Raw genomic sequence first — 23364 nt, 5'->3', positions numbered from 1 at the left:
GGGTAGCGGAAGACACCCCCCCTTTCCCTCTCCCCCCCTTATCGGCAGCTGCCTAGAAAGGACGGGCTCGCGCGCGCGGGGGGGGGTAATCTTTCGGTTTTCGGGGCAGGGGACCCTTTCGTGCGTCAGAGTCAGGGCGGGTCGCTCCAAATGCAAGTTTCGTCATTAAAGGGCAATAGCGATTTGCATTCGCATCGTTTCCTGAGGGCCTTTTAGTGGCTCGAATCTCGGTCCTCGCCCAAGTGCAAGGCATAGAAACAATATTTCAGATTCCTTCTCTTTTCCGAAATATGCCTAGATGATCATCATTACTTTAATTGGTATATGTTATTTGCTGTGTTTTTGTAATTGCTGATTTGGATTTTAGTACTGTCAAATTTGGGCGAGATACGTTCAGGGAGAGGTCTACCACTATATTGTGACCATTATTATGGATTTAATTGATCCCTTTTATGAACAGTTCTGTGGGTTTCAGTTGATCATGATGGCATAATAGACCACACGTTGTGTAGTCTTCCTTAAAATTTGTTAGCCTTCCCTGTATGTAAACACCATAAGGTGAGTTCTTTCATTCTCAATTCGTATCAGAGTGTTGCACAATTCGGAATCATGGACATGCTTGAAATATAGGCAAATTAAAAAAAACCAAATTAAAGTATAAAGCCAATCAAACTATTTTTAACCAGTGCATTTAAAAGAAATGTAACGGAAATAATATAATCCTATTCAGCAGTGCAAATAAAACTCACAAACCAATAAACCAAAGATTCACTTAATGCCAGATGTGTGGGCAAACTGTCACAGTAGACCTTAATGCCAAAATGAAATCAGTATTGGTGCCAGTTAGCAGTATGTTGCATGACCTGTACGTTACAGGTAGAGAAGCAGTCTTTTGTATTTCCATTTGTTCAACTGCTGTTATAGTGAGACACAGAGAAGTCTCCCCTCACCTTGTAGATCAGGGGTGTCCAACCTTCCCTGGGCCACATTAGAAGATGAAAATTTGGTTTGGGCCGCACATAAATTTGGTTTGGGCCGCATGGGGGGCAGCCCTAGCCATCCTCCGCAGCCCCGCTCCAAGCGCGCTTACCGGCAGCTGCGATCTCAGACAGCAGAGGCTGCCAGCTTAGAATCCAGTGGCTTTATGGGGCCGGGAGGGGGTCCACGTATTGACGGGGATGGCGCAATGTAGTCACACAGCTCCCCTCCCCTCCCGCTCCTTTCTTCCCTCTCTCTCCCCCCCCCACCGTTGTGATGTGCCCCGGCCACATTCCGGCCGCAAGCGCCGGCAGTGTAACTTGAAACTTTGGAATTTCTTTAAAAATAAAAAATTGCACTGTGCCGCATTATGAGCTGACCTGGGCCGCATGCGGCCCATGGGCCGCAGGTTGGGCAAGCCTGTTGTAGATCTTAGTGATCAGATGGGTATGTATAATGAGAGCCCCCCCTTTAATATCCCAGACATTTGACCAGACCATTTTTGAAAGCCATGACCAAAACGTTGAGTTCAAATCAGAAATATATTAGCAGTTGTAATATAGTTTGGTCTTCATTAGTTGACAGTTGTGAATGCTACAGACTTTGAACATCTGAAAAGCTAAGTTGGCTACCACATATACAGTACTTACTGTATATGCTTGCAGTGAAGTGTTCTGTGATACTATGTTTACTATTTACCCTTGTGGAGAGAATGCAACTTGAACAATGTTTGTAAAGAAAAGAGATTTTTAAAACAAATGCCTTTTGTATTCCTTTCAGCAAGTAGTCCTTGGGAATGTTCAGGAATGTTAGTTGCCTTCTTTGAAAAAGTGAGCCTGCTTTTCTGTAGTATGTTTTGTTCTGTGCATGAGATTCCAGACTTCAAGTGCATTAGCATAGGGAAAAGAAAATGTAGTCCAGCTTGGGTTTGTAAGTAGTATCAGTAGCTTTAAATTTCTCCTTTAATGCATTGTTAGAAAATGTTTACTCTGTTGGGCATTTTCTGTTGTGTTTCTCAGTCACGATAGAAGGAATATTCTACATTTGAACCACTTGTTTCATATTCCAATAAGATGAACAAAACTCTGTTTTATATACATTGTGACTGAAAAGTGAAGCTTAAAATAATGAGAAAAGGGCTGCCAAGGGTGCAGCACAACGTGTGCAGTGAGTGCCCAGCTGTAACCCTGCCTAAGTAGCATGATGTTAGCAGCTAAGCAGTCATGCTGTTCTCTTATTTATAGAAGATGGCCTAATTTATCAGGTTATTATGGGCATTCTCAGAGCTCGTTTGATGGCAAAGCTTAGATTTTTTTTCCTATGGAAGAAGCAGTTCTGTATCTCAGAAGGCTGCCCTTTCCATTTGAATTGTGTGGAGAAGCCCATTAATGTTGTGCCATCAGGTGTGGATTGGAGCTGACCTATGGTTATATAGTCAGTGTGGTTTCTTATAGTGTAAGATTACATGGATTCTGTTCCAGCAAGGTAAATACAGCTTTCAGTGGGTTATGGTCTGCCCAGTGTCTGGCTGCGCTTTTCACCTTTACGTTTTATTATTTATTTATTATTACATTTGTGTCTGCATTCCATTAGATGGTGCACATGACAACTAGTCAATGAAATATGCATTCATTAAAGTGGGTTTGAGGCAAATAGGAAAGCATGAAGGTTTGGTGGTCATGGGTGGGCTATATTTACTTTGGTAGTTCACATGTTTATTTATTCAAAAAAGATATATGCTGGTCTTCAAGAAAAACTGAGTGATGTACAGGAGAATGATAAAAACAATAGTGGTGCAAAACACTGCAAAATAAAATGACAGAGGTTTTACTAGTCTCTTAGAATAAAATAAAAGTAAATATTTATTTATTTGTTTATATTTATTAGATTTATGCCCCGAACCATCTGGCAACCAGGCCACTCTGGACGGCTAACAACAATATAAACAGTAATATTAAAAGATGATAAAAAATATAAAACAATACATAGCCAACAGGATAAATTAAAACAGATGGCAATGAAGGTGGTAAAAAGGGTGATGAAAAGGATGGCAAAAAGGACGGTAAAAGGGAGACCGAGATCTTAATGCTCAGGGAAAGCCTGGTGGAAGAGCCAAGTCTTCAGTACTCGTTTGAACCCATGCAGCGAGGGTGCCAGGCGGATCTCAATGGGCAAGTTGTTCCACAGGTTGTGGGCGACCGCTGAGAAGGCCCGGTTTCTTGTTTTTTCTCTCCAGGCCTGTGAAGAACAGGTATTACGGACAGATCTGGTTGGAAACAGGTGTTCTGATAGATACTGAGGTCCTAAACCGTTTAGGGCTTTGAATGTTATCATCATAACCTTGAAGTTGATATGGAAATTCTGCTGAATTCTGGAGCAGTTGAAGTCTCCACATCAGCCTCAAGGGTAGCCCGACATAGAGAGCACTATTTCTATTCTTGAAATTACGAGGGCATGAATCAGCATTGTGAGTGCTCTCACTTCTAGATAGAGACACAGCTGGGCAATCCTCCGAAGATGGAAGTGGGCTGCCTGGACCACAGATGCCACCTGGGTTTCCATGGTGAGATCCGGGTCCAGGCAGATGCTCAAGATGCGAACCTCGCTCTTCGTGGGAAGAGTCACTCCCCCAAAGGAGAGGGAATTTTCCAGCCCACTGACACCAGGGCCACCTACATGCAAGATTTCCGTCTTGTCTGGATTCAACCTCAGTCCATTTTCCTTCATCCACGCCAGAACAGTCCCCAAGCAGATTTCAAGGGTCGGAACAGCATCCACTGCAGTTGGAAAAAAGGAGAGGTAGAGCTGGGTGTCATCAGCGTACTGATGCCACCGGGCCCCACAACTCTGGATGACCTCACCCAGCGGCCTCATATAGCTATTAAATAGCGTTGGTGAGATGATCGACCCCTGCGGAACCCCACAATTAAGGATCCATGGGGTGGAAGTCATCTTGCGAAGCTACACTCTCTAGAGACGATCCTCCCAAGAAGGAACGGAGCCACACCAAAGTGAGGCCAACAATCCCCAACTCGGAGAGCCGCCCCAGGAGGATGCTGTGGTCGACGGTATCAAAGGCCACCGAGATATTGAGGAGGACCAACAAGGACATATTGCCCCTGTTGGCCTCCCTCAGGAGGTCATCCTGCAGGGCGACCAATGCTGTTTCTGCACCATGCCGCGGCCAGAAGCCTGACTGGAGTGGAACATCAGTTTCCTCCAGGAGGGCCTGGAGCTGATCGGCACCCACCTTCTTGACCACTTTAATCAAGAATGAAACTTTGGCGACGGGCCTATAATTCCTAGTTTCGTCCGCTGTCAAATCAGGTTTCCTTTTGAATGGGTCTAATGAGTGTCTCCTTGAGGGCAGGGGGAGCCATGCCCTCCTGGAGAGACTCATTAACTATTGCAGTGGCCGATTCTGTTGTTACTGGTTTGGCTGCTTTGACAGAGCATTGACAGGAGCGCCAACCAAGTCAGCCGGAAACCCTGAATGGTATCTTGGAATCCATCAGGATCCAGTAACCTGCGGGGACGGACCTTCTTAATGTTATTACTTAACATTAGAACTCAAATTCTTTACTGAGCCTAAAATGAGATGAACTTATGTAGATGGCTAGTTGGTACCCAAACGGAACTGCAGGTGGCATTATCAGAGGTGCCAACCCTGTGACATAATAGGTGGGTTGCGACATTAAAAGGGAGGATGCAGAATCTCCTTCCTCTGTTTTTTACTTTTTAAAAATATTTCCCTAATTGATGCTGCACAATTCTAATACCATGCTAGGCTGATGCATTGCTCTTTTGCTATGCTCTTTTGCTTTAAAAGCCAGGTCGTCCCTCCAGTCAATTAACTGATTTTCCTTTTTAGCTTTCCCATCTTGATAATGTATACAGTGGGGTCTTGACTTAAGAACGGCTTGAGTTAAGAACATTTTGACTTAAGAACCACTCTCATAGGAAAATAATGACTTGACTTACATACCATTAGTTTCTATGGACAGAAAAGAGGAGATACGGATCAAATGGTTTTCAATGCATTCCTATGGGAAATGCAGATTTGACCTGAGAACTTTTTGACTTCAGAACCGCCTTCCAATACGGATTAAGTTCTCAAGTCAAGACCCCACTGTATACGTATTAGTTAGTAGGTATTTATCACTATGTATGTTATTTTATTGTATTTTATTATTCATGTAAGCTGCCCCGAGTAGACTTTGTCTAGAGGGGCATGGTATAAATTCTATAAAAGTAAAAAAAAAAAAGTAAAAAAGTATGACACATACTTGAAAAGAAAAGAAAAAAGAAAAGGTGGGGAAGGGAGCCATGTAGACTTCATGGCTCCCCCCCCCCCAAGGCAGTGCAGCCCCAGCACAGTCCTGTCTGAGGACAAAGGCAGGAAAATAAGAGAGTTACCTTCGTTCTGTCTCCCCAGCCTCCTCCCCACCATTTCCCCCTTGCACCAGTACTGCCGCTGTGAGTAAACAGGTGGTCTAAAGACTTCTGTGGACTCCTCTCTCGGGAGAATAAGCACTGCTAGTGTGAATGGAAGAATTGTTCAAGTGAGAGATAAAATAGATGGCACTGAAGATAAGAACCTTTAATCAGTCTGCTCCAAATTCCCCATCTTGGCAGGCCCTATGTCAGCTGAAGCCCACTGGTCTCTTGATGCACATCTCCCCCTATTTGTTATCCAAAAAACTCTCTTCTTGTTTCTGGTCCTAGTGTAATATTTCCCTTTTATATGTGAAAATGTATACAACACTCGGTTCTTAATACTGTATCAGGTATTCTACTTAACGTGACAAGTGGTCCTTCCTGTAATAGTCAGAATGTTCTGAATACTGTAGTCCATGACATCATATCAACTTGGTTGATGTGTATAGGAAATCAGTGAGAGGCTGAGTGCTGTTCCTGAGCGAATTATATGTATACTTACATTTGTGACACATCTAGATGCATATCAGTTGGGAGTTTATACCAGTAGGTAGGCAGCATTTAAAAAGATAAAAGAGAAATTAAACTTTGCTCTTCAAAGACAGTATGCAGTACCTGTCATTTTTAAAACTGGTATTTTCCATTATAAGTGGCAAGTAGCATGATGTGGGTGGCACATGTCATGAAGAATGGGTGGATTCAGCCCTCTTTTAAAAAGAGTGGGCAAAGCATTCCTTTTTCATGCAGACATCAGAGTGCTTAAGAAAAATGGTGAACATTTTTTCACGCTTAATAATCTTTGTTCTTTTCTTCAATCTTGTTTGTTTAGCAAAGTAGTAATGTAGACGTGGTTCGTTTCCCATGCGTAGTTTACATCAATGAAGTGCGTGTCATCCCTCCCGGAGTAAAAGCTCACTCTAACCTACCTGAAAATAGAGCCTATGGGTAAGTGTGAAATGTTAAAAAAGATTATCCACTAGTGCTTGGTTTTTTATACAGCCCTTGTGCAATGCTTTCCCATATTCTCCTTTACAACATGATGACATAAGCTTGTTTCCATTGAAAATATGTTAATAATGAGAATTAGTGTGACTTAGGCTGTACAGTAAATCTATGATCAAGATAATTAAACTCAGGTCTCCCAAATCTATTTACAATTTATCTGCTGCAAATGACATGCTCAGCCTGCTCGGAATGATATGAGAGAGCTTGGGAGAGGGATCTGTCTGTGTGTTAAGACAGGATTTGTAGCTAGATGGCAACAGCAAGTTAACCCTAATGAGCTGGTGACTAGATTTGTGAAACCATGATAAAAGGATGGTAAAGACAGCATGAACGTTTTGCCAATTTAAACCAAATTTGCAAACAAAATCTGGAGGCAGTTCTGACTAGTGCTAATTCTAATCCTTCATTTTAGATGTTCAGTTTGTCCCATTCATATCCATGACAAATAATATTTACAAAAAGTGAGGGATAAGAGAGAGAAGAATGTTACTTTACTGTGTCCTATTTTTTTCTGGCAATACCCATTTCTTACCCCAAAGTCACCTTCAACGGTTGAGTTGCCTTTGGAATGTTGAGTATATTGAAGGTGGCTGCAGGGCACACATTTGGACAAACATGGGTTCCATCTTTGCAAACATGGAAGTACTTTTTCTGTGTGCAAAGTCTCTAAGTAGAATGTTCATAGTAATTGTTTATGAATTCTGTATCAATGTAACAGACAAATGAGAACCTACAAAAATGTTGCCATACAGAGTGCTTGTGAAGGTACAAGAACTGGCATATCAATAAACTGTCCATGATTAAGAAATGGATCACAAGGCATTTGCATATTGCTAAACAGTGTATAATCTCTTTGGATTGGATTTTAGGAAGTTTGAATCAGTATAAACATGTAGATGGGTAGTTGTTTTTGTTTGGGTTTATATTTTTGTTAGTGCTGCATCAGAGAACCTCAGAAATTTGAGCCACTCATTTTAACAAAAAATGATGATCAGTGGTCTTGCAATTTAAAACTGAGTCAATTTTCTTAAGAGGTGGGAATTGGTTTTTTTAAAGCTAATTGTAGATGGTGGTTGACTGTAAGAATTGTTCTTTCAGAACTTGAGATTTTTTTTGTTTATCAGGCATATTTATCTTTTCCCTTTGACTCTGTTCCCAGTGAGACATCTCCTCATTCATTTCAATTGGACTTGTTTTTCAATAATGTCAGCAAGCCAAGTGCCCCTGTATTTGACAGGCTGGGAAGGTAAGCACTTACAAAATTATTTCATAAGAATTCAAGTTTACTTAGCTCTGAAGCTGTAAAATGCACAGCATATGGGAAATAGACTTGTCCTTCTCCAGGAAGAAGGTCTAATTTGCTGTTGAGCAAGGGTTGGCATCTTGTGGCCCTCTGGTTGTCACTGGAGTACAACTCCACTAACCCCTAGCCAGCATTGCAGTGGTGAAGGCAGATGGGAAGTGTAGTCCAGCCATAAGTGGAAGGCTACAAGTTGCTTGCTTTCGCTTTGAAGATAATAAACGGGACTATGTTTGTTTTAATCATGCTCTTCTCAGTGTGGTGCCTTCAGTGTATTTTGGAATCTTTACTCCCATCTGTTTCCCTGACATGATCAGTTGTGGAAGATTTTGGGATGGAAGTTTATTTATTTATTTATTTATTTATATATTCTATTTATATCCCGCCTATCTAGTCGATTGAGACCACTCTAGGCGGTTGAGAATATATGAAAGCAATAGCCAGGGGAGTCTGCTGTGACTTGCAGGTTTTGAAGCTGCTTTTCAACAATCCTAGTGCCAAACTCAACAGTGTCTCAATGAAGGCTAAGTGTAAGCTAAAGAGTTTAGATGTTGCAGACTGTGTGGAATAGAAGGAGTTGAACATCATTAGGGGAGTGCAGGGATGTACTTTTTTCGAGTCACTGCCTTTAAGGAAGAGAGAGGTATATTTGAAAACTATGTTCTTTAAACTATGTTCTAATATAGGTAGTGTGTGGCACAGATACAATTTTGTGAATGGGCTGTGGGCATGTACACTTTTTAAATTCTTTTCTTCAAGCAGTTTTTTTCTAGTAGCCTGCGGAACATAAATTACTGTCCTTCTAAAAAAATTGCTAATCAGGTTTAAAATCCAGGCTTCATATCCTGATTAGAGCTGTGACTACACTGGCATGTAGAATTGTTTTGATTTGATTTGCAGCCTTTCTAGTCGTAGCAATATTATTTGGATGGAAATCCCATTGTGAGGCTAACACAGAATGTTGATGCAAGATTCATTTTTTTTTAACATTTGCCACATGTCTCTGTTCTGTTTAACAGCCTGGAGTATGATGAGAACTCTTCAATTATTTTCAGGCCTAATGCAAAGGTAGTTGTCATTTGTTAGTTCTGGTTGTATTGTAATACAGTATTTCTTTTAATTGCTGTGGCTAGACAGAGAATGCTGGGATGTAGTGATAATGAGTTTTGCATTGGATTATTTTAATGTGTAAGATATGGGTTTGTTTTTGATGACTTCTGTGGACTTCACGTAAACCTAGTTGCCATGTTAACAACAAGGACTGAGCATAGAGAGCATCTCTCGCCAGTTCTTTAATGCAGTGAGTTCCAAACTTAGGCTCCAGATGTTCTTGGACTATAACTTCCAGTAGCCCTAATAATACCCGTGCTTGTTCAGGCTTGTGGAGCAAAAATGTCTGGAGCCCTAACTTTGGAAGCAGAGTGGATAAAAATCCAAATTGATTTAAATCACAATTTAAATTTTAAAAACCCATTTTTTTTGTTTAAATCATCAAAAAATCTTTTTGATTTTTTAAAAATTAAAATCCTGATTTAAATAGTGATTTAAATGAATTTGATTCAGTTCAAATCCACCCTGTTTGGAAGCTACTACTGCTTTGCCCCAAATTGCTGTTTTTAGGCATGATTCAGAATGCTGACATTGCCTGTAAAGCCCTGTATGTGTAGAGGCTTAACTTCATGGAGCATTCCATGAGTCTGCTTCTATCCTTTAATTGGAAACTTTTTTCCAGCTCCCACAACAGCCGTAGAAGAGGTATGTGGCAACCACAACAAGGACCCCCTTGTTGTAGAAGGATCCTGATGAGAATGTTTTTCACATGGAGGCCTGCCTGATGCTTACTCTGTCTTTTCTATGCTGAGCAAAGACATTTTCTTGGAAATTAACCACCACTCAATGAAAATAGGTTTTCCAAGTCCCATAGGTGGTTTAAAGAATGCTCTTTCTCTTTAGAAGCAGCTTAAGTTCATTAGTGCAATAGAAAAAAAGGTTAGGTGACATTGAACTTTACCTTTTGTTGGTAAAAAGACAACAAGGCCTTTATTTGAAATTACAGCTGGCTATAATAGCCTTGTACAGATAGTTGTCTGAGTGGAATTCTTGAGGCAAAAAGACTTCATCACCAGAATCCTGTTGTAGTTATGTTGGCGGAAGAACAGTGGTATAAAGTGCAGCAACAAATTGCCACTGATTACTGTCATCATTTGGATTTTTGGTGTCATGGCTAGCACATTCCTGGTTGACTGACACATAGTGAGGAATGTGCCAATTGTTAATCAGTGGAAGATTGCTACTGTGAGTTATACCAGTGTTCCCCAACCCTAGTTTTTAACCCTGCAGACCAGTTGGGGAAGGCAGGGCACCCCCCTGCGCTCATGCACATGTGCGAAGGGCAGCAGAGTGCTTGGGGGAGGCACTCATGCGCATGCGCAAAGGGGTGGGGGAGTGCTTTTGTGGGAGCAGGCACACACACAGGCGCAAAGGGGCTGTGCGGGGGGAGTGCATGTGGGGGTGGAGGGGTCTGTCTTTGTGGCCCAGTCTGGCTCAGGCCGCGGACTGGAACCGAGCCATGGACCAGGGGTTGGGTACCTCTGAGTTATGCCATAGCCCTTAGATTTTGACCCCTGTTTTTCAGATATCTCTTTTTATGAAGGCTGTACTGTAAGCTTTTAAAGTAAGAGTTGAGTCTCTTGGAGCTTCCACAGTATTTACTTCAAGCCTTTGCAAAGGACACATTTCATTTTATGACTAGCAACACGTAATGTCTAACTAGAACTGCACAAATATCTAACTTCATTTTACCCTGTTTCCCTGAAAATAAGACCTAGTATGATTTTTCAGGATGCTCGTAATATAAGTCCTACTCCAAGAATAAGCCCTAGTTAAGTAAAAGCCACTGTGCAGCAACCAGACGATGACATGACTGTACAGTGGTGCCCCGCATAGCGCTGATAATCAGAGCAGCAAAAATCGTCGCTATACGGATTCGTCGCTATGCGAAATTAAAAAACCCATAGGAATGCATTGAAACCCCTTCAATGCGTTCCTATGGGCTTAAAACTTACCTTTTAAGCGAAAATGTTCCATACGGCGGCCATTTTAGCTGCCCGGTAAGCGAGAAATCCGTCCCTGTTTTACCCAGCGGCCATTTTGGAACCGCCGATCAGCTGGGGAAAAAATATCGCTATGCGAAAATCGGTAAGCGAAACAGCTTACCTATCATCGCAAAGTGATTTTCTCCCATAGGAAACATCGTTATGCGATCGCAAAAATGATCGCAAGAACATCGTCACTATGCGGATTCGTCGTTAAACGGGGTGCCCATTATGCGAGGCACCACTGTATTTGAAAAAACGTAGATTGTTGTACATGAAAAAAACCCACATCCCCTGAAAATAAGCCCTACTGCTTTTTTTGGAGCAAAAATTAATATAAGACCCTGTCTTATTTTCGGGGAAACGTGGTAGATGTACAGATGTGGTATTTTGCTACCTATCTAATAGCATAGATCTAAGAACAGTGGAGTGTTTTTGTTTGGTTGATGTTTTGCCTTCTTTAATAACCAGGTCAATACAGACGGGTTAGTTCTGAGAGGTTGGTACAACTGCTTGACATTGGCAATCTACGGCTCTGTTGATAGAGTCATAAGCCATGACAGGGACTCTCCTCCTCCTCCTCCTCCTCCACCTCCTCCTCCTCAGCAGCAAACGACTTTGAAAAGACCCCCAAAACTTGGTGAGCATGTCAAAACTAACCTGATTGAAAATTTGTGTGTGTGCAGAGGGAAATCTTCATATTACAAAATTTCCCCCCATATTACCCAGATAATCTATTTTTATATGTTTGGATTTCAGTTCTTCTTCTGGCCAGATTCGAATCATCTATCTTTAAATGTTTGGGTCTCACTTTTTATTTTAGTTGGGTTTTTAAAATTTCTTCCTGATATGTATACTCATTCATGTATGTGATGCATGTATGTATCAGAGCTTTTTCGTAAACAATTCTCCTTCAACGGCTTCCTGATTTTTCATTTCTCTGATGCAAGAGTTTCCTGAAAGATAGCACGTGTGTGCTGGAAGCATTTGTCTAGCAACCCATGTCTCACACACCCCAATGCAATTCTGTTTCTTTATAACATTTATAAACAGTCATTTTCACTTGAAGAAAACTATTTTTATAGCTGATGGAGAGAAAGAGGATCAGTTCAATGGCAGTCCTCCACGGCCACAGCCTAGAGGACCCAGGACTCCACCAGGACCCCCACCTCCTGATGATGATGAAGATGAGCCAATGCCTGTATCAGGTACCTTGGAGAGAAATTCTGTTTGCATGTTTTCAGTCTCTGTCAGAGAGCTATAAATTGAGGGCATTTGAGGGGTGGCTGTGGAGTTTTTCAATATTGGGATGATTGTCCCATGTTCATTGATACGAGAATTCTTTTGATATATGTAGTGCTTTTTCCTCTAGTTGTAGTAGTGTGATGTTGGATGGATGGGTTTATAATTCAGGATTAAAATACAAAAGAATACCTTTTCCCATTTTAATTCTGAATTAGTAATCCATTTATCCAGTTCCAAGAGGGACTGGAAGTGCCTCTTCATGGGTGGTTGAGAAGCAGTGAGTTCTGGGTGGGGAGAGGGAGGAGGAGAGACAGCACATGGAAAAGGGGGAACGCTTGGCTTTGGAGAGGCAGAACTGAGAGATGAGGAGCCTTGGTTGGCAATCTTTCCTGCTGTCAACATGGACATGATATTGTGCATCTGTATCAGGCCATTTCCTGGCATTTTGAATTGTGGATGCAAAAGCACAGTATCCCACATCTATGAACATCTTCATGTCCTTGCCACATGTTTCTGTTCTGTTTAACAATCTGGAGTATGATGAGAACTGAAGTATGTGGTGCCTCTCACAGAGTGTCAGGTTTGAATGTGGTGAATCATTAGTGTACACTCAACAAAGAGCTGTGCTCAGTCTCTCTGATACATTGTTCAGCCACTGACTTGCCACATTCTGCTTTTCATTCTTAGTATGCACACTGGATCTTAGATTTGAGAACATCTCTGTATTCATATTTATGGTGAACTGTGTTGAGATTGTATTGTCTATTTTCTTAACTCTGTTCCATTGGCATTCAGTGAGTAGATTAAAACTGTGACCATCATGGTACAGTACTGTTTTCTTTATATTAAACCCTGACTTCAGAGAGACAGGGTTTAATATCCATGAATTCTTTGAAGCTAAGTTGGGAATCTTGAGCTTGTAGTGTTGTTGGCAGGCAGAGAGGAACTATATGTCTCTTGAATTCTTCTGCCAGGGAGTTGCATCATCCTAGCACTTCATGGATATTAGCCTTATGAACCATGATTGAATTGCCACCGAGAAGTGACATTTGTAGCTGGTGACTCAGTGTCATGCATCCCTTCTCCTGCCCCGTCTATTCTGTAGAGAAGAATTGGCAGACATCTGTTTAGCCCACTGAGATGACAGCTATGACACTGTTTAGACTAAAGCAGCAATTTATGGAAGTGCCTAGGTTCCTTTACCTTCAGGACTGGGGTTGAGTTATGAGAGTGATATGTCTGAGTTCAAAAATTCAGTACCCATACTGAAGTCTCAATCTCTAAAAGACATATTAGCATCTGGAGGAAGAGTTAAGTGGTGTGTAAATCCACAAATTTCTCTTAAATTAAATCACATAGTTGCAGTACTTTCATTGCAGATGGCTTTCTTTGTATTTGTTTCTGAAATGAACAGCGTCTGCCCCCATTTTTTATTATGTTGCTTTCTTGATAATGCCACTCATTTCAGTGGTTGGAGAAAAAGATGATGATGTTGATCACAGAGAAGATTACTTTGAGCCCATTTCTCCTGATCGGACATCTGTGCATCAAGAGGGGCCTTATTCTGATGAAGCAGAAGTAGAAGAAGATCAGCCAGAAGAAGTAGAAGATGATGAAGATGGAGTGGACGTGGAGGAGGAGGAAGAGGAAGAAGAGGATGAAGATGGCCAAACGGAGAGTATTCCAGAAGAAGAGGAGGAGGATGAAGAAGATGATGTAGAGGATGGTGATGAAGATGATGATGAAGAAGACGGTGATGAAGAGGAGGAAGTTGAAGGTAAGCAAGTACTGAATTTCTGTGGGCTTCTTCAAACATGCATATATGTACCATGCTCTAATCAGTGTTTCTTAGACTCTTCCAGTACAGACATGTGAACTGTCTATACTTGGGAAAGTATTGTTTTGAATGTGGCGTGGGAATGTGTGAAGCTTCTCTATTGCTTAATCTGCGATATCCATTTATTGTATATGTCACTTGATGGCAGTGGTGAGTGAATCATGAGCCTGTGTCTTTGAACAGGTTCTGAGGCTGTGGAACTTTGGAAGCAACTTCTGGAAATCCAAGCATTGAAATGGGCAATAGAGAATAGTTTTTGAAACATGCTATGAAAGTGTTCACTGTGAAATTGGGGAAAGGATCATGAGATTTACTTGCAAACAACTTGAATTATGCAGTGCTGGAAATGGCATATAGACTTTGCACTTCCAGTCAATAATATATTTGTGTCGTTATTTTTTATTTGTCTCTAAAAATGTTGTATGTGATTTCCGTTAAGGCAGCACTTTTCTTTCAAAGTTTTCTTCCATTACTCCTACTTCAATCATTATATTATATTGCTATCTCAAGACTGCTTCCCGAATCCCACTGTGTTATGAGTGCTGTGTCAATTGTAAATCTGTGAGAACTATCTAGTGTTTCTGCCATTTAGTAATGAGAGACACAACCATTGTCCTCAAGACTCTGTGGTATTTCAACTTCTTTATGTCTTATGTTAAAAATGTGTTAAATATTGTATTTTCTTCCACTGTTTCACTAAGCATAGTAACATATATCTAGCTTTTTAACTAAGCTAAAATAAAATTGTTTGTTCAGACAAGCAACAAATAGCAACCTGGGGTGCCAGTAGCTTGCCTTAATAACTTCCTATGCTATTTTCATAATTGCTCAGTCATTATAGATAAGGTTGTTTAGTTGCTAGCCTATAATGCTGTCAAGATGGTTGACTAGAAGAGCAACATTAATGTGCACTTGGGTGCATTTGTTCCTATTTCCCATCTTTTTCAGTTTATTTTTTTTGGGGGGGGGGAGCTTTTATTTTGCATGAAAGAGCGTTGGTAGTCACAATGAACATACAAAGCCTAATTGTGACCATGTTTACTTGGAAGTAAGTCTCACTGTAGGCTTGCTTGCAGGTAGTCATGCATAGGACTGTGCTCTTGGAAAAAATCTGGATAGTTATTGATGAAAGGAAGGTGAAAGGATACAAAATGTGGAGAGACTTGAGTTATGTAATGCTTTTGCAATTTTTTCAGTAGGGGCTCTGTTAACTGTTGTTGAAAGATCCTGTAAAAGGCTTATGATACAATTATTTATTACTGGAAAGATGTTTTATTTTTTCTAGTCAGAAGCTAACACAAAAGGTTGTTGTTAATATGACATTTTGGAGGTCACTCATAGATTTGCTGTAAGTCAGATGTGACTTGGTGGGACATAACAGTCAACATATAGCTGTATCTTGTTTGAAAGTAGTAGAAGAATGTATTCAGGGAAGACTTTTTGAAATTTAATTTCAGGTGATGATGGTTATGAGCAGATTTCAAGTGATGAAGATGGAATTGCAGACTTGGAGCGTGAGACTTTTAAGTATCCAAGCTTTGACATAGAATACACTGCAGAAGATCTAGCCAGAGTGCCACCTGTGACCTATGATCCTTTTGATAGGGAGCTGGGCCCACTTCTGTACTTCAGCTGTCCATACAAGACCACTTTTGAGGTGGAAGTTGCTAAGATGAGAGAGCAAGATCTAGAAAAGGAAGGCTCGGGAGCAGTGGAGACTTCCATAAAATTGACTGAACTGCTTGAACTGTATCAAGAAGAGAGAAATACAAAGTGGGTCACTGCTTTGGAAGAAATTCCAAGTTTAATAGTCAAAGGACTAAGCTACTTGCAGTTAAAAGACACAAATCAGGACTATATAAGCCAGCTGGTTGACTGGACAATGCAGTCTTTAAATCTACAGGTAGCCCTGAGACAGCCGATTGCTTTGAATGTCCGGCAACTGAAAGCTGGGACAAAACTTGTTTCCTCACTGGCAGAATGTGGAACACAAGGAATATCTGGGCTCCTGCAAGCAGGAGTAATTAACTCTTTATTTGAGCTGCTCTTTGCAGATCATGTCTCTTCTTCCCTTAAACTCAATGCTTTCAAAGCTCTGGATAGTGTTATTAGCATGACTGAAGGAATGGAAATGTTTTTGAGGAGTGGCTTAGAAGCCCATGAGAAAAGTGGTTATCAAAGACTCCTGGAGCTTATCTTGCTGGATCAGACAGTAAGAGTAGTCACTGCAGGCTCTGCCATTCTCCAGAAATGCCATTTCTATGAGATTTTGTCTGAGGTCAAAAAGTTTGCTGACCAATTAGCAGAAAATCCTCCATCCCTTCCTAATCATTCTGAGCCTGAGCAGGATCCAGATGCTGGAGGCCAGGATTATGAGAATGACGTGGAAGTCCCGATGGACATGGACAACCTTTTGGAGTCTTCTAGTATGAGTGAAGGTGAAGTGGAGAAACTCATTAACCTTTTGGATGAAATTTTGCATCTGATGGAGACTGCACCTCATACCATGATCCAGCCCCCCGTGAAGTCTTTCCCAACAACAGCACGTATTACAGGCCCTGCAGAAAGGGATGACCCTTTCCCAGTCCTGTTCAGGTATGTGGCCTTAGTTGATTTTAATATGCCCTGTAGAGCAAGCAAGTCATGGTTTCCTTTCCTTTCCTTTCCTTTCTTTCTTTCTTCACGCAAGTAGATGCATTATATCATGTGGAGTAAGGACTGTTATTATAGGCTAATATTAATGATGTTTCAGCCTAGACTGGTCTCTTTCCTTCATTTCTATCTTTCTGTCTCCTTTTGTGTCCCCATAATTTTTACTCAGCCTCATTCTCTCTTCTTCAAATTATCTCCTTCTCTGTTTTATATGTCTCTGTGGTAAGTGTGTAATCGTGTTGGATTGGGTTATAGAAGTTCTAGGTCTCACTTGAGGTGGGTAAAAAATATAGGTGTCTGAAGGTGTGGGTCTGTGAACAGGAGCTCCTAGAATTCTGCCTGGAGAATTTGTGAGAGTTTGGAATCCAGAAATCTGAATGCAGCACATCCCTATCTAGATCATATGCTCTGATCTAGTGATGTACAGTGGGGTCTCTACTTAAGAACTTAATCCGTATTGGAAGGTGGTTCTCAAGTGGAAAAGTTCTTATGTAGAATCTGCATTTCCCATAGGAATGCATTGAAAACCATTTAATCCGTATCTGCTCTTTTTCGTCCATAGAAACTAGCTGCTATTCCGCCTTCTACCACTAGAGGGGGATTTTTTTTCTTTTTTTCCCCTTAGGTCAGGGAACAGTGTTAAAAGCACTTCTGACGAAGCTAATTTTGAAGCAATGGACTGAAAACCAATTAATCCGTTCTGGCTGTTTTTTTGTTATGTAGAGGTGCGTTCGTACATTGAAGCATTAGTTCCCATAGGAACTAATGCAAAGCTGGTTAATACGTACTCTACCACTAGGGGGAGAACTTTTTTTTAACCTAAGATGACCTAAGGTTAAAAAAAGAGCAGGAAAGTTTTTTTTCCTGTTCTTATCTGGATTTTTGTTCTCAAGTAGAAGCAAAATTTAGCAAATGGAGCTGTTCTTAAGTGGAATTGTTCTTAAGTAGGGACGTTCTTAAGTAGAGACCCCACTGTAATCTGGTGTCTCCTTCTCCTATTGCTCATTGAATTGTCCCCACCCTATTTACTGGAAATCCTCTGACTCCTTATTTTGATGCCTAGGAAGATTATGGCAGGGTTTTTGTCAGTATGATCGTAAGAAATGAGAACAGTTCTATCAGTGGTTTCAGCTGCAGGAGAATCTGAAGTTGGTTTCCTTAGGTTGGCAAGAAGTCTTAAAATTAAATAAGGTACATTGATTACTTGACGGCAGGGAAATGCACCAACTCTTAAATTAAGTTTACGATTTTTAAAATCTGTTCCTTACAAATAAGAAAACATGGGGAAAGAAATCCTGAGTGAGTTAGGTGGAAAACTAATTCCAGTAATAGATGGTTGTTGTCGTTGCTATTGTACATGTGCTGTTCAGTGCTTCTCTACAACTGTGGGATTTGCTCCTCTACTAGAATCAGAATGGTAGTATCTTGTAAAATGAACACAGAGTTGCAATCTTTTGTAGGAACTTTCTATATTGTTGCATGTGAGTTCAAATTCACAAACTAGAGGGGAAATTCTTCTGATGTACTATATTTTCAAAAAAGAATAATTCATATTCCTTATATATTTCTTCAGGTACCTCCACAGCCACCATTTCTTGGAATCCATTACATTGCTCTTGTCGAATCCAGTAACAAATGTACACTCTGGGGTACTTCAGTCTGCTAGGGATATCTTGAGATTCTTGGCACAATCACAGAAAGGTCTCCTTTTCTTCCTCTCGGAGTATGAAGCCACAAACCTTCTTGTGCGAGCCTTTTGCCAATTTTCAGATCCCGATCAAGAGGACGGTCTCCAGACAGATGGTGCGAGTGATGAAGCATTTCCCCTGTGGCTTCTTCATTCAACACAGACTCTGCAGTGCATTTCAGAACTTTTTTCCCACTTCCAGCGCTTCACAGCCACTGATGAAACTGACCATTCAGATCTTTTGGGAACGCTTCATAACCTCTACCTGATCACTTTTAATCCTGTGGGAAGAGCTGCTGTTGCTCATGTTTTCAGCCTTGAGAAGAATCTTCAGAGTCTCATTACTTTAATGGAGTTCTATTCCAAAGAGGCATTAGGGTAATGGATTACTTTCTGTTATTATTAGTTCTGTGCTTTACATTGGATGTTTGTTAGTGGATATAGGGAAGTTGAGCATGTTGTGGTACAGAATCCTAATTTCTAGGGCTTTCTTTCCCTTTTCTTTTTGCAACAGTTTTCCTTCAAAGCCTTGTGCCAGGTTCTCCTGCTTTTGGAGTGGTGGAAATTCATAGCTGTCGGCCATAAAATAGCCTTTGGTTCCTCCCTATTCTTGCTTAGAGATTTGGCTGCAACTGCTGCTGTGCAGATGAGAAATCCTTCAGCAGCATCTCCCCCTTCCACTTGTCTTGTGGAAGAAGGAGATGGAAGCCTGGAAGTAGACATCTTGGCTATGAGAGGGCAGGAAAATCATAGCTCTGCATTGCGTGAATGTGCGATCTTTCATCTGAGAAATAAAATTACTGGTGATGTGAAAGAATAGTGAAGAATTAAGCTAGGCATTTTAAAATTGAAATTTGCGTGTGGATTTGAACATTACAATGAGGACCCAGGGCAGCAGGAAGAGCATTATTTATTTATTTATTTATTTATTTATTTATTTATTTATTTATTTATTTATTTATTTATTTATTTATTTATTTATTTATTTATTCATTCATTCATTCATTCATTCATTCATTCATTCATTCATTTAATTTAATTTAATTTAATTTAAAATATGCTGCCTTTTTCTTAAAGGATCCAGTATTAAAAGAAATAAAGTTAGAAGCTAAATAAATAATTACAATATTTAAAAAGCATTAAACAGATATATGACAACCAGTGTTCCCTCAAAGTTTCTGTCTTACTGCGCAGGAGCCTAACTCTGTGTGCGCAGGAGTGGGTGGAGTTTTGGGCAAATGTGCGTCCGTGCGTGCTCAGCTTAAAAAAACATTGATTACAACTCATAATAAGAGCAATATTAAAAACGCAAGTAAAACACAGAATAAAAGAACCTCTTTATGTTTCCCCTTCCTCTTATCTCATGAAATTTTGTGTTTTCATCACTGCGGAAATATTCTGAATTGTCGCAGAGGCAAACAGATGATCTGTTTTGCATACAATATAAATAGAGAAGAACAAGAAATGCAAACCTCACAGTTTCCCTTTCCTTTATTTCATGAATTTGAATATATTGTGCAGAAATACTACTTTCCTTGTCCTTGCACCTACAGTGGTGCCTCGCTTGATGACGTTAATTCGTTCCAGCGAAATCACTGTAGAGCGAAAACATCGTAAAGTGAAATTAAAAAGCCCATTGAAATGCATTGTTGGAAACATATCTCCCCCTTTCGTATTAAATAATTTCAGTAAAATATATACTAAGAAACATGTGGATGTAGAATATGTTTTTGATGAGTAGCCCTAAAAACTATGTTGTTGCTCCAGAATATGTTGTAGAGTAGCATTATGGGACCTGAATCTCTACCGATGCTGTTGGGCTGCAGATCTCATCATCTCTGACCATTGGTTATGCTGGCTGAGCCTGGCTGGGAGTTGGAGGGTCACAGGGTTTCTACCCTGTTTTAGATTAAAGCTACATTAATGGGCTTTATAGAGAATAGTCATATATATTATGATAATTTGTATTAGATGAGTGTTGGTCTGAGGCAGACCTTACAAGATCTGCACCCTGACCTCGGAGCAGGGCTGTTCTTTCTCTCTCCTGTTCGGTGTTGCTTGATGTTTACCAATGTAATTCATTTTTCTTGCTGAGTTCCGATTATCAGAAGTGAGAATTCTGTATCCCGAGATGAGAGATCTTGGGGACAGCATGTCTTCCAACTGTTTTCTTTTCTGTGCAAAATAATCATGTAAACCAAAATATGAAATGTTCTCTAAGTGGAGGATGCAAATGTCTAATCCATCTCAATTTAAAGGGAGAAATCTCTTTCTTTTAGTGATTCCAAGTCAAAGAAGTCAGTTGCCTATAATTATGCCTGCATCCTTGTTCTGCTGGTGGTCCAGTCCTCCAGTGACGTACAAATGCTTGAGCAGTATGCGGCGCCCTTGTTGAAGCTTTGCAAAGCTGATGAAAACAACACTAAGTTGCAAGGTCTGTATGGCTTTATTGGGCAGTAGTTGAAACAGTTCAGGAGACGTTTTCTAGTGTCTGTTATAAGGATATTCTGATGATCTGGATTTTGATAATATATGTTATCTGATTTCTTTTTTTATAAAGAGATTAGGCTGAATCATTATGCTGCCTGCTCTCTATTTGTAGAGAACATTTAAAAGAAAAAGCTCCCTTTTTGGTGTAACCTTCCACTCATTCATTGGTGGGAATCATTTGATAATTGTAGCAAATAAGATTTTAAAGGAGGCAGTGCTTGAGTCCTACAGCTCATTAGTCCCCTGCTCCCCTGTCATAGGCACATAACTTTAAAATATAGTGACTGAGGTCAGATAACTTTGCATAGACTTCTACATTGACAAAGGCTGTTTGTGCTTCTGTTTCTTGAGCAACTATCTCCTCTCTCACTCTGCCCACCTAGGTGGAAAAGTAATTAGATTTTGAGTGGACCTGACAAAATGAACGATCCATGGAAAAAAAGTTTGTGATATGATTTGGGATTCTGTTATTAAAAAGCCTACAGCTAAAAAAGAAGAAGAAAAAGAAACTTCTCTTGTGCATGCATCTAAAATAGTTCTATGAATCCTGACCAGTATAAAGAACAAGGAGTTGAACCCAGGTGTAGTCATACTTAGAGCGGTTTTGTTAATATCTGTAATAATATCTTTAGGACTCCAGTTGGAGATGACTGATCTAAGCCTCGTTGCTACTAATGGGTAAGGTCTAAGCCTGGCTCAGTCTGGATCCAGCTCACTGTTCTTAAGCAGAGTTGTGTGCATTTGGGGAGGAGATGAAGAGGGGAGGAAGGACTGCTTCTGCCAATGGTTTCTGTTCTGTTGGCAGAAGAGTAATGTTGGATGTAACAGAAAGTGTATTTCCAAAATTAAAGCCGTTGAAATTTCTCAAGCCCGTTTCAAGGTTCAAAACAGGAGTCCCCTTTATTCATACGGACTGCTTTATAATATACTTTTAAAGCTTCCAGAAGCCTCAGACCAAATAAGCTCCATCCTTTCTCCTGTCCCTGTCCCCAAAAACTTTGTTCTACTTTCAGACTCCCCTTTATGTCATGCCATCATTTTTTTTTAGATAATTAATTTTATTTTATACAAAAAATACACCAAAAAAACCCACATACATAACAACAAAAATACAGAAAAAATAAGGTACCTCTTTAACTGGGAAAGGGCACTGTTGATTCTGGTATGCAGGACTTGAGTCTGTAACCTGAAAGATACTGCTTTTAAAACAACTGAATTCATTACAATAATGAGATTCTAAAAACCTCAGTGCCTAAATAGAAAAAAAATGCCTGCCTAAATAGAAAAAAATGTCTGCCTAAATAAAATTACCTTTGAAGACCACCCAAAAGCAGGCAGTGAAGGGGCTAGGGTAAGTGCATCATTCAGGTTGCTAATTCAAATCCTGAATACCACAATCTACAGTCGTCGTTTAGTCGTTTAGTCATGTCCAACTCTTCGTGACCCCATAGACCAGAGCACGCCAGGCCCTCCTATCTTCCACTGCCTCCCAGAGTTGTGTCAAATTCATTCTGGTAGCTTCGATGACATTGTCCAACCATCTCATCCTCTGTCGTCCCCTTCTCCTCTTGCCTTCACACTTTCCTAACATAAGGTCTTTTCCAAGGAGTCTTCTCTTCTCATGAGATGGCCAAAGTATTGGAGCCTCAGCTTCAGGATCTGTCCTTCCAGTGAGCACTCTGGGTTGACTTTCTTTAGAATGGATAGGTTAGTTCTCCTTGCAGTCCAGGGGACTCTCAAGAGCCTCCTCCAACACCACAATTCAAAAGCATCAATTCTTTGGCAGTCAGCTTTCTTTATGGTCCAGCTGTCACTTCCATACATCACTACAGGAAAAACCATAGCTTTGACTATGCGGACTTTCATTGGCAAGGTGATGTCTCTGCTTTTTAGGATGCTGTCAATCTACAGTACCCTCTACCAAACAAAGTACATTTGTAAACAATTAAACAAAAATCACAGATAAGTACAGTACCTATCTCTTATTTAAGAACATGTACAGTATGCAGAAGGCGTAGATATTTAAGATTGGTTTTGATGTGGAATATTCAAGAGTTGGAATGTTTCCATTGTGTTTTGCAAAATTACTTTCTTCTGATTCTACCACCTGTTTCTCTTGGATTATGACATTTTATACATTTTTGTTCATTTTTGCATTAAGATGAGTCTAATATTTAAAAAGAAACCCTCCCCAGATCCTTAAGATTCTTAATAACTAAGGCTATAGTTTAGTGTATTTGGGAATAAGATGAATTTGAATTAGTGGGGTTATTCCCAAACAAATAGGCATATAAATTGTCTCTTATATTAGACCTTAGTTTATTTTTTTCAATATCTGAATAGAAGACTTTTTAGGGGAGAAATGTGTCTAACTTCATTTATTTGTGAAAACATTTCTTTATCATAAGGAAACTCTTTTGACAAGAAATAGATGATCAGCAACATTCTTGTTCTTAGACTGGTAAAGAAATAATCTGAAATCTAGCATGATTGTAAAGAAAAGTTGTTGAGCAAACTGAAATATAAGTTTAGCTCTTCAGTTCATTGGATCTTAAAGCTGCTCTTGCTGAACCCAGATGTACCTAAAAGGCTTGTAATTTATGCATGTCACAGTGTTTGAATATGTAGTGCTACTTAA

At 40.2% G+C, this 23364-nt stretch overlaps 1 protein-coding gene across 2 annotated transcripts in view; it reads left to right on the top strand.

Moving 5' to 3' along the window:
• VIRMA (vir like m6A methyltransferase associated) overlaps positions 1-23364 on the top strand; it is a 41529-nt gene that overhangs the window by 145 nt on the left and 18020 nt on the right. The window contains exons 2-10 of one of the 2 annotated variants that reach the window (XM_020785351.3): positions 6245-6360; positions 7580-7666; positions 8740-8788; positions 11287-11455; positions 11901-12023; positions 13529-13837; positions 15355-16492; positions 18123-18614; positions 20516-20670. In XM_020785351.3, coding sequence (XP_020641010.3) covers positions 6245-6360; positions 7580-7666; positions 8740-8788; positions 11287-11455; positions 11901-12023; positions 13529-13837; positions 15355-16492; positions 18123-18614; positions 20516-20670 — 2638 coding nt within the window. The remainder of the gene's footprint in view (positions 1-6244; positions 6361-7579; positions 7667-8739; positions 8789-11286; positions 11456-11900; positions 12024-13528; positions 13838-15354; positions 16493-18122; positions 18615-20515; positions 20671-23364) is intronic. The other variant, XM_078393597.1, reaches the window with a different exon arrangement.

Source organism: Pogona vitticeps, chromosome 4 (assembly GCF_051106095.1).
Source record: "Pogona vitticeps strain Pit_001003342236 chromosome 4, PviZW2.1, whole genome shotgun sequence".
NCBI classification, from domain to species: Eukaryota; Metazoa; Chordata; class Lepidosauria; order Squamata; family Agamidae; genus Pogona; species Pogona vitticeps.
This window is presented reverse-complemented; position numbering and strand designations above follow the sequence as displayed.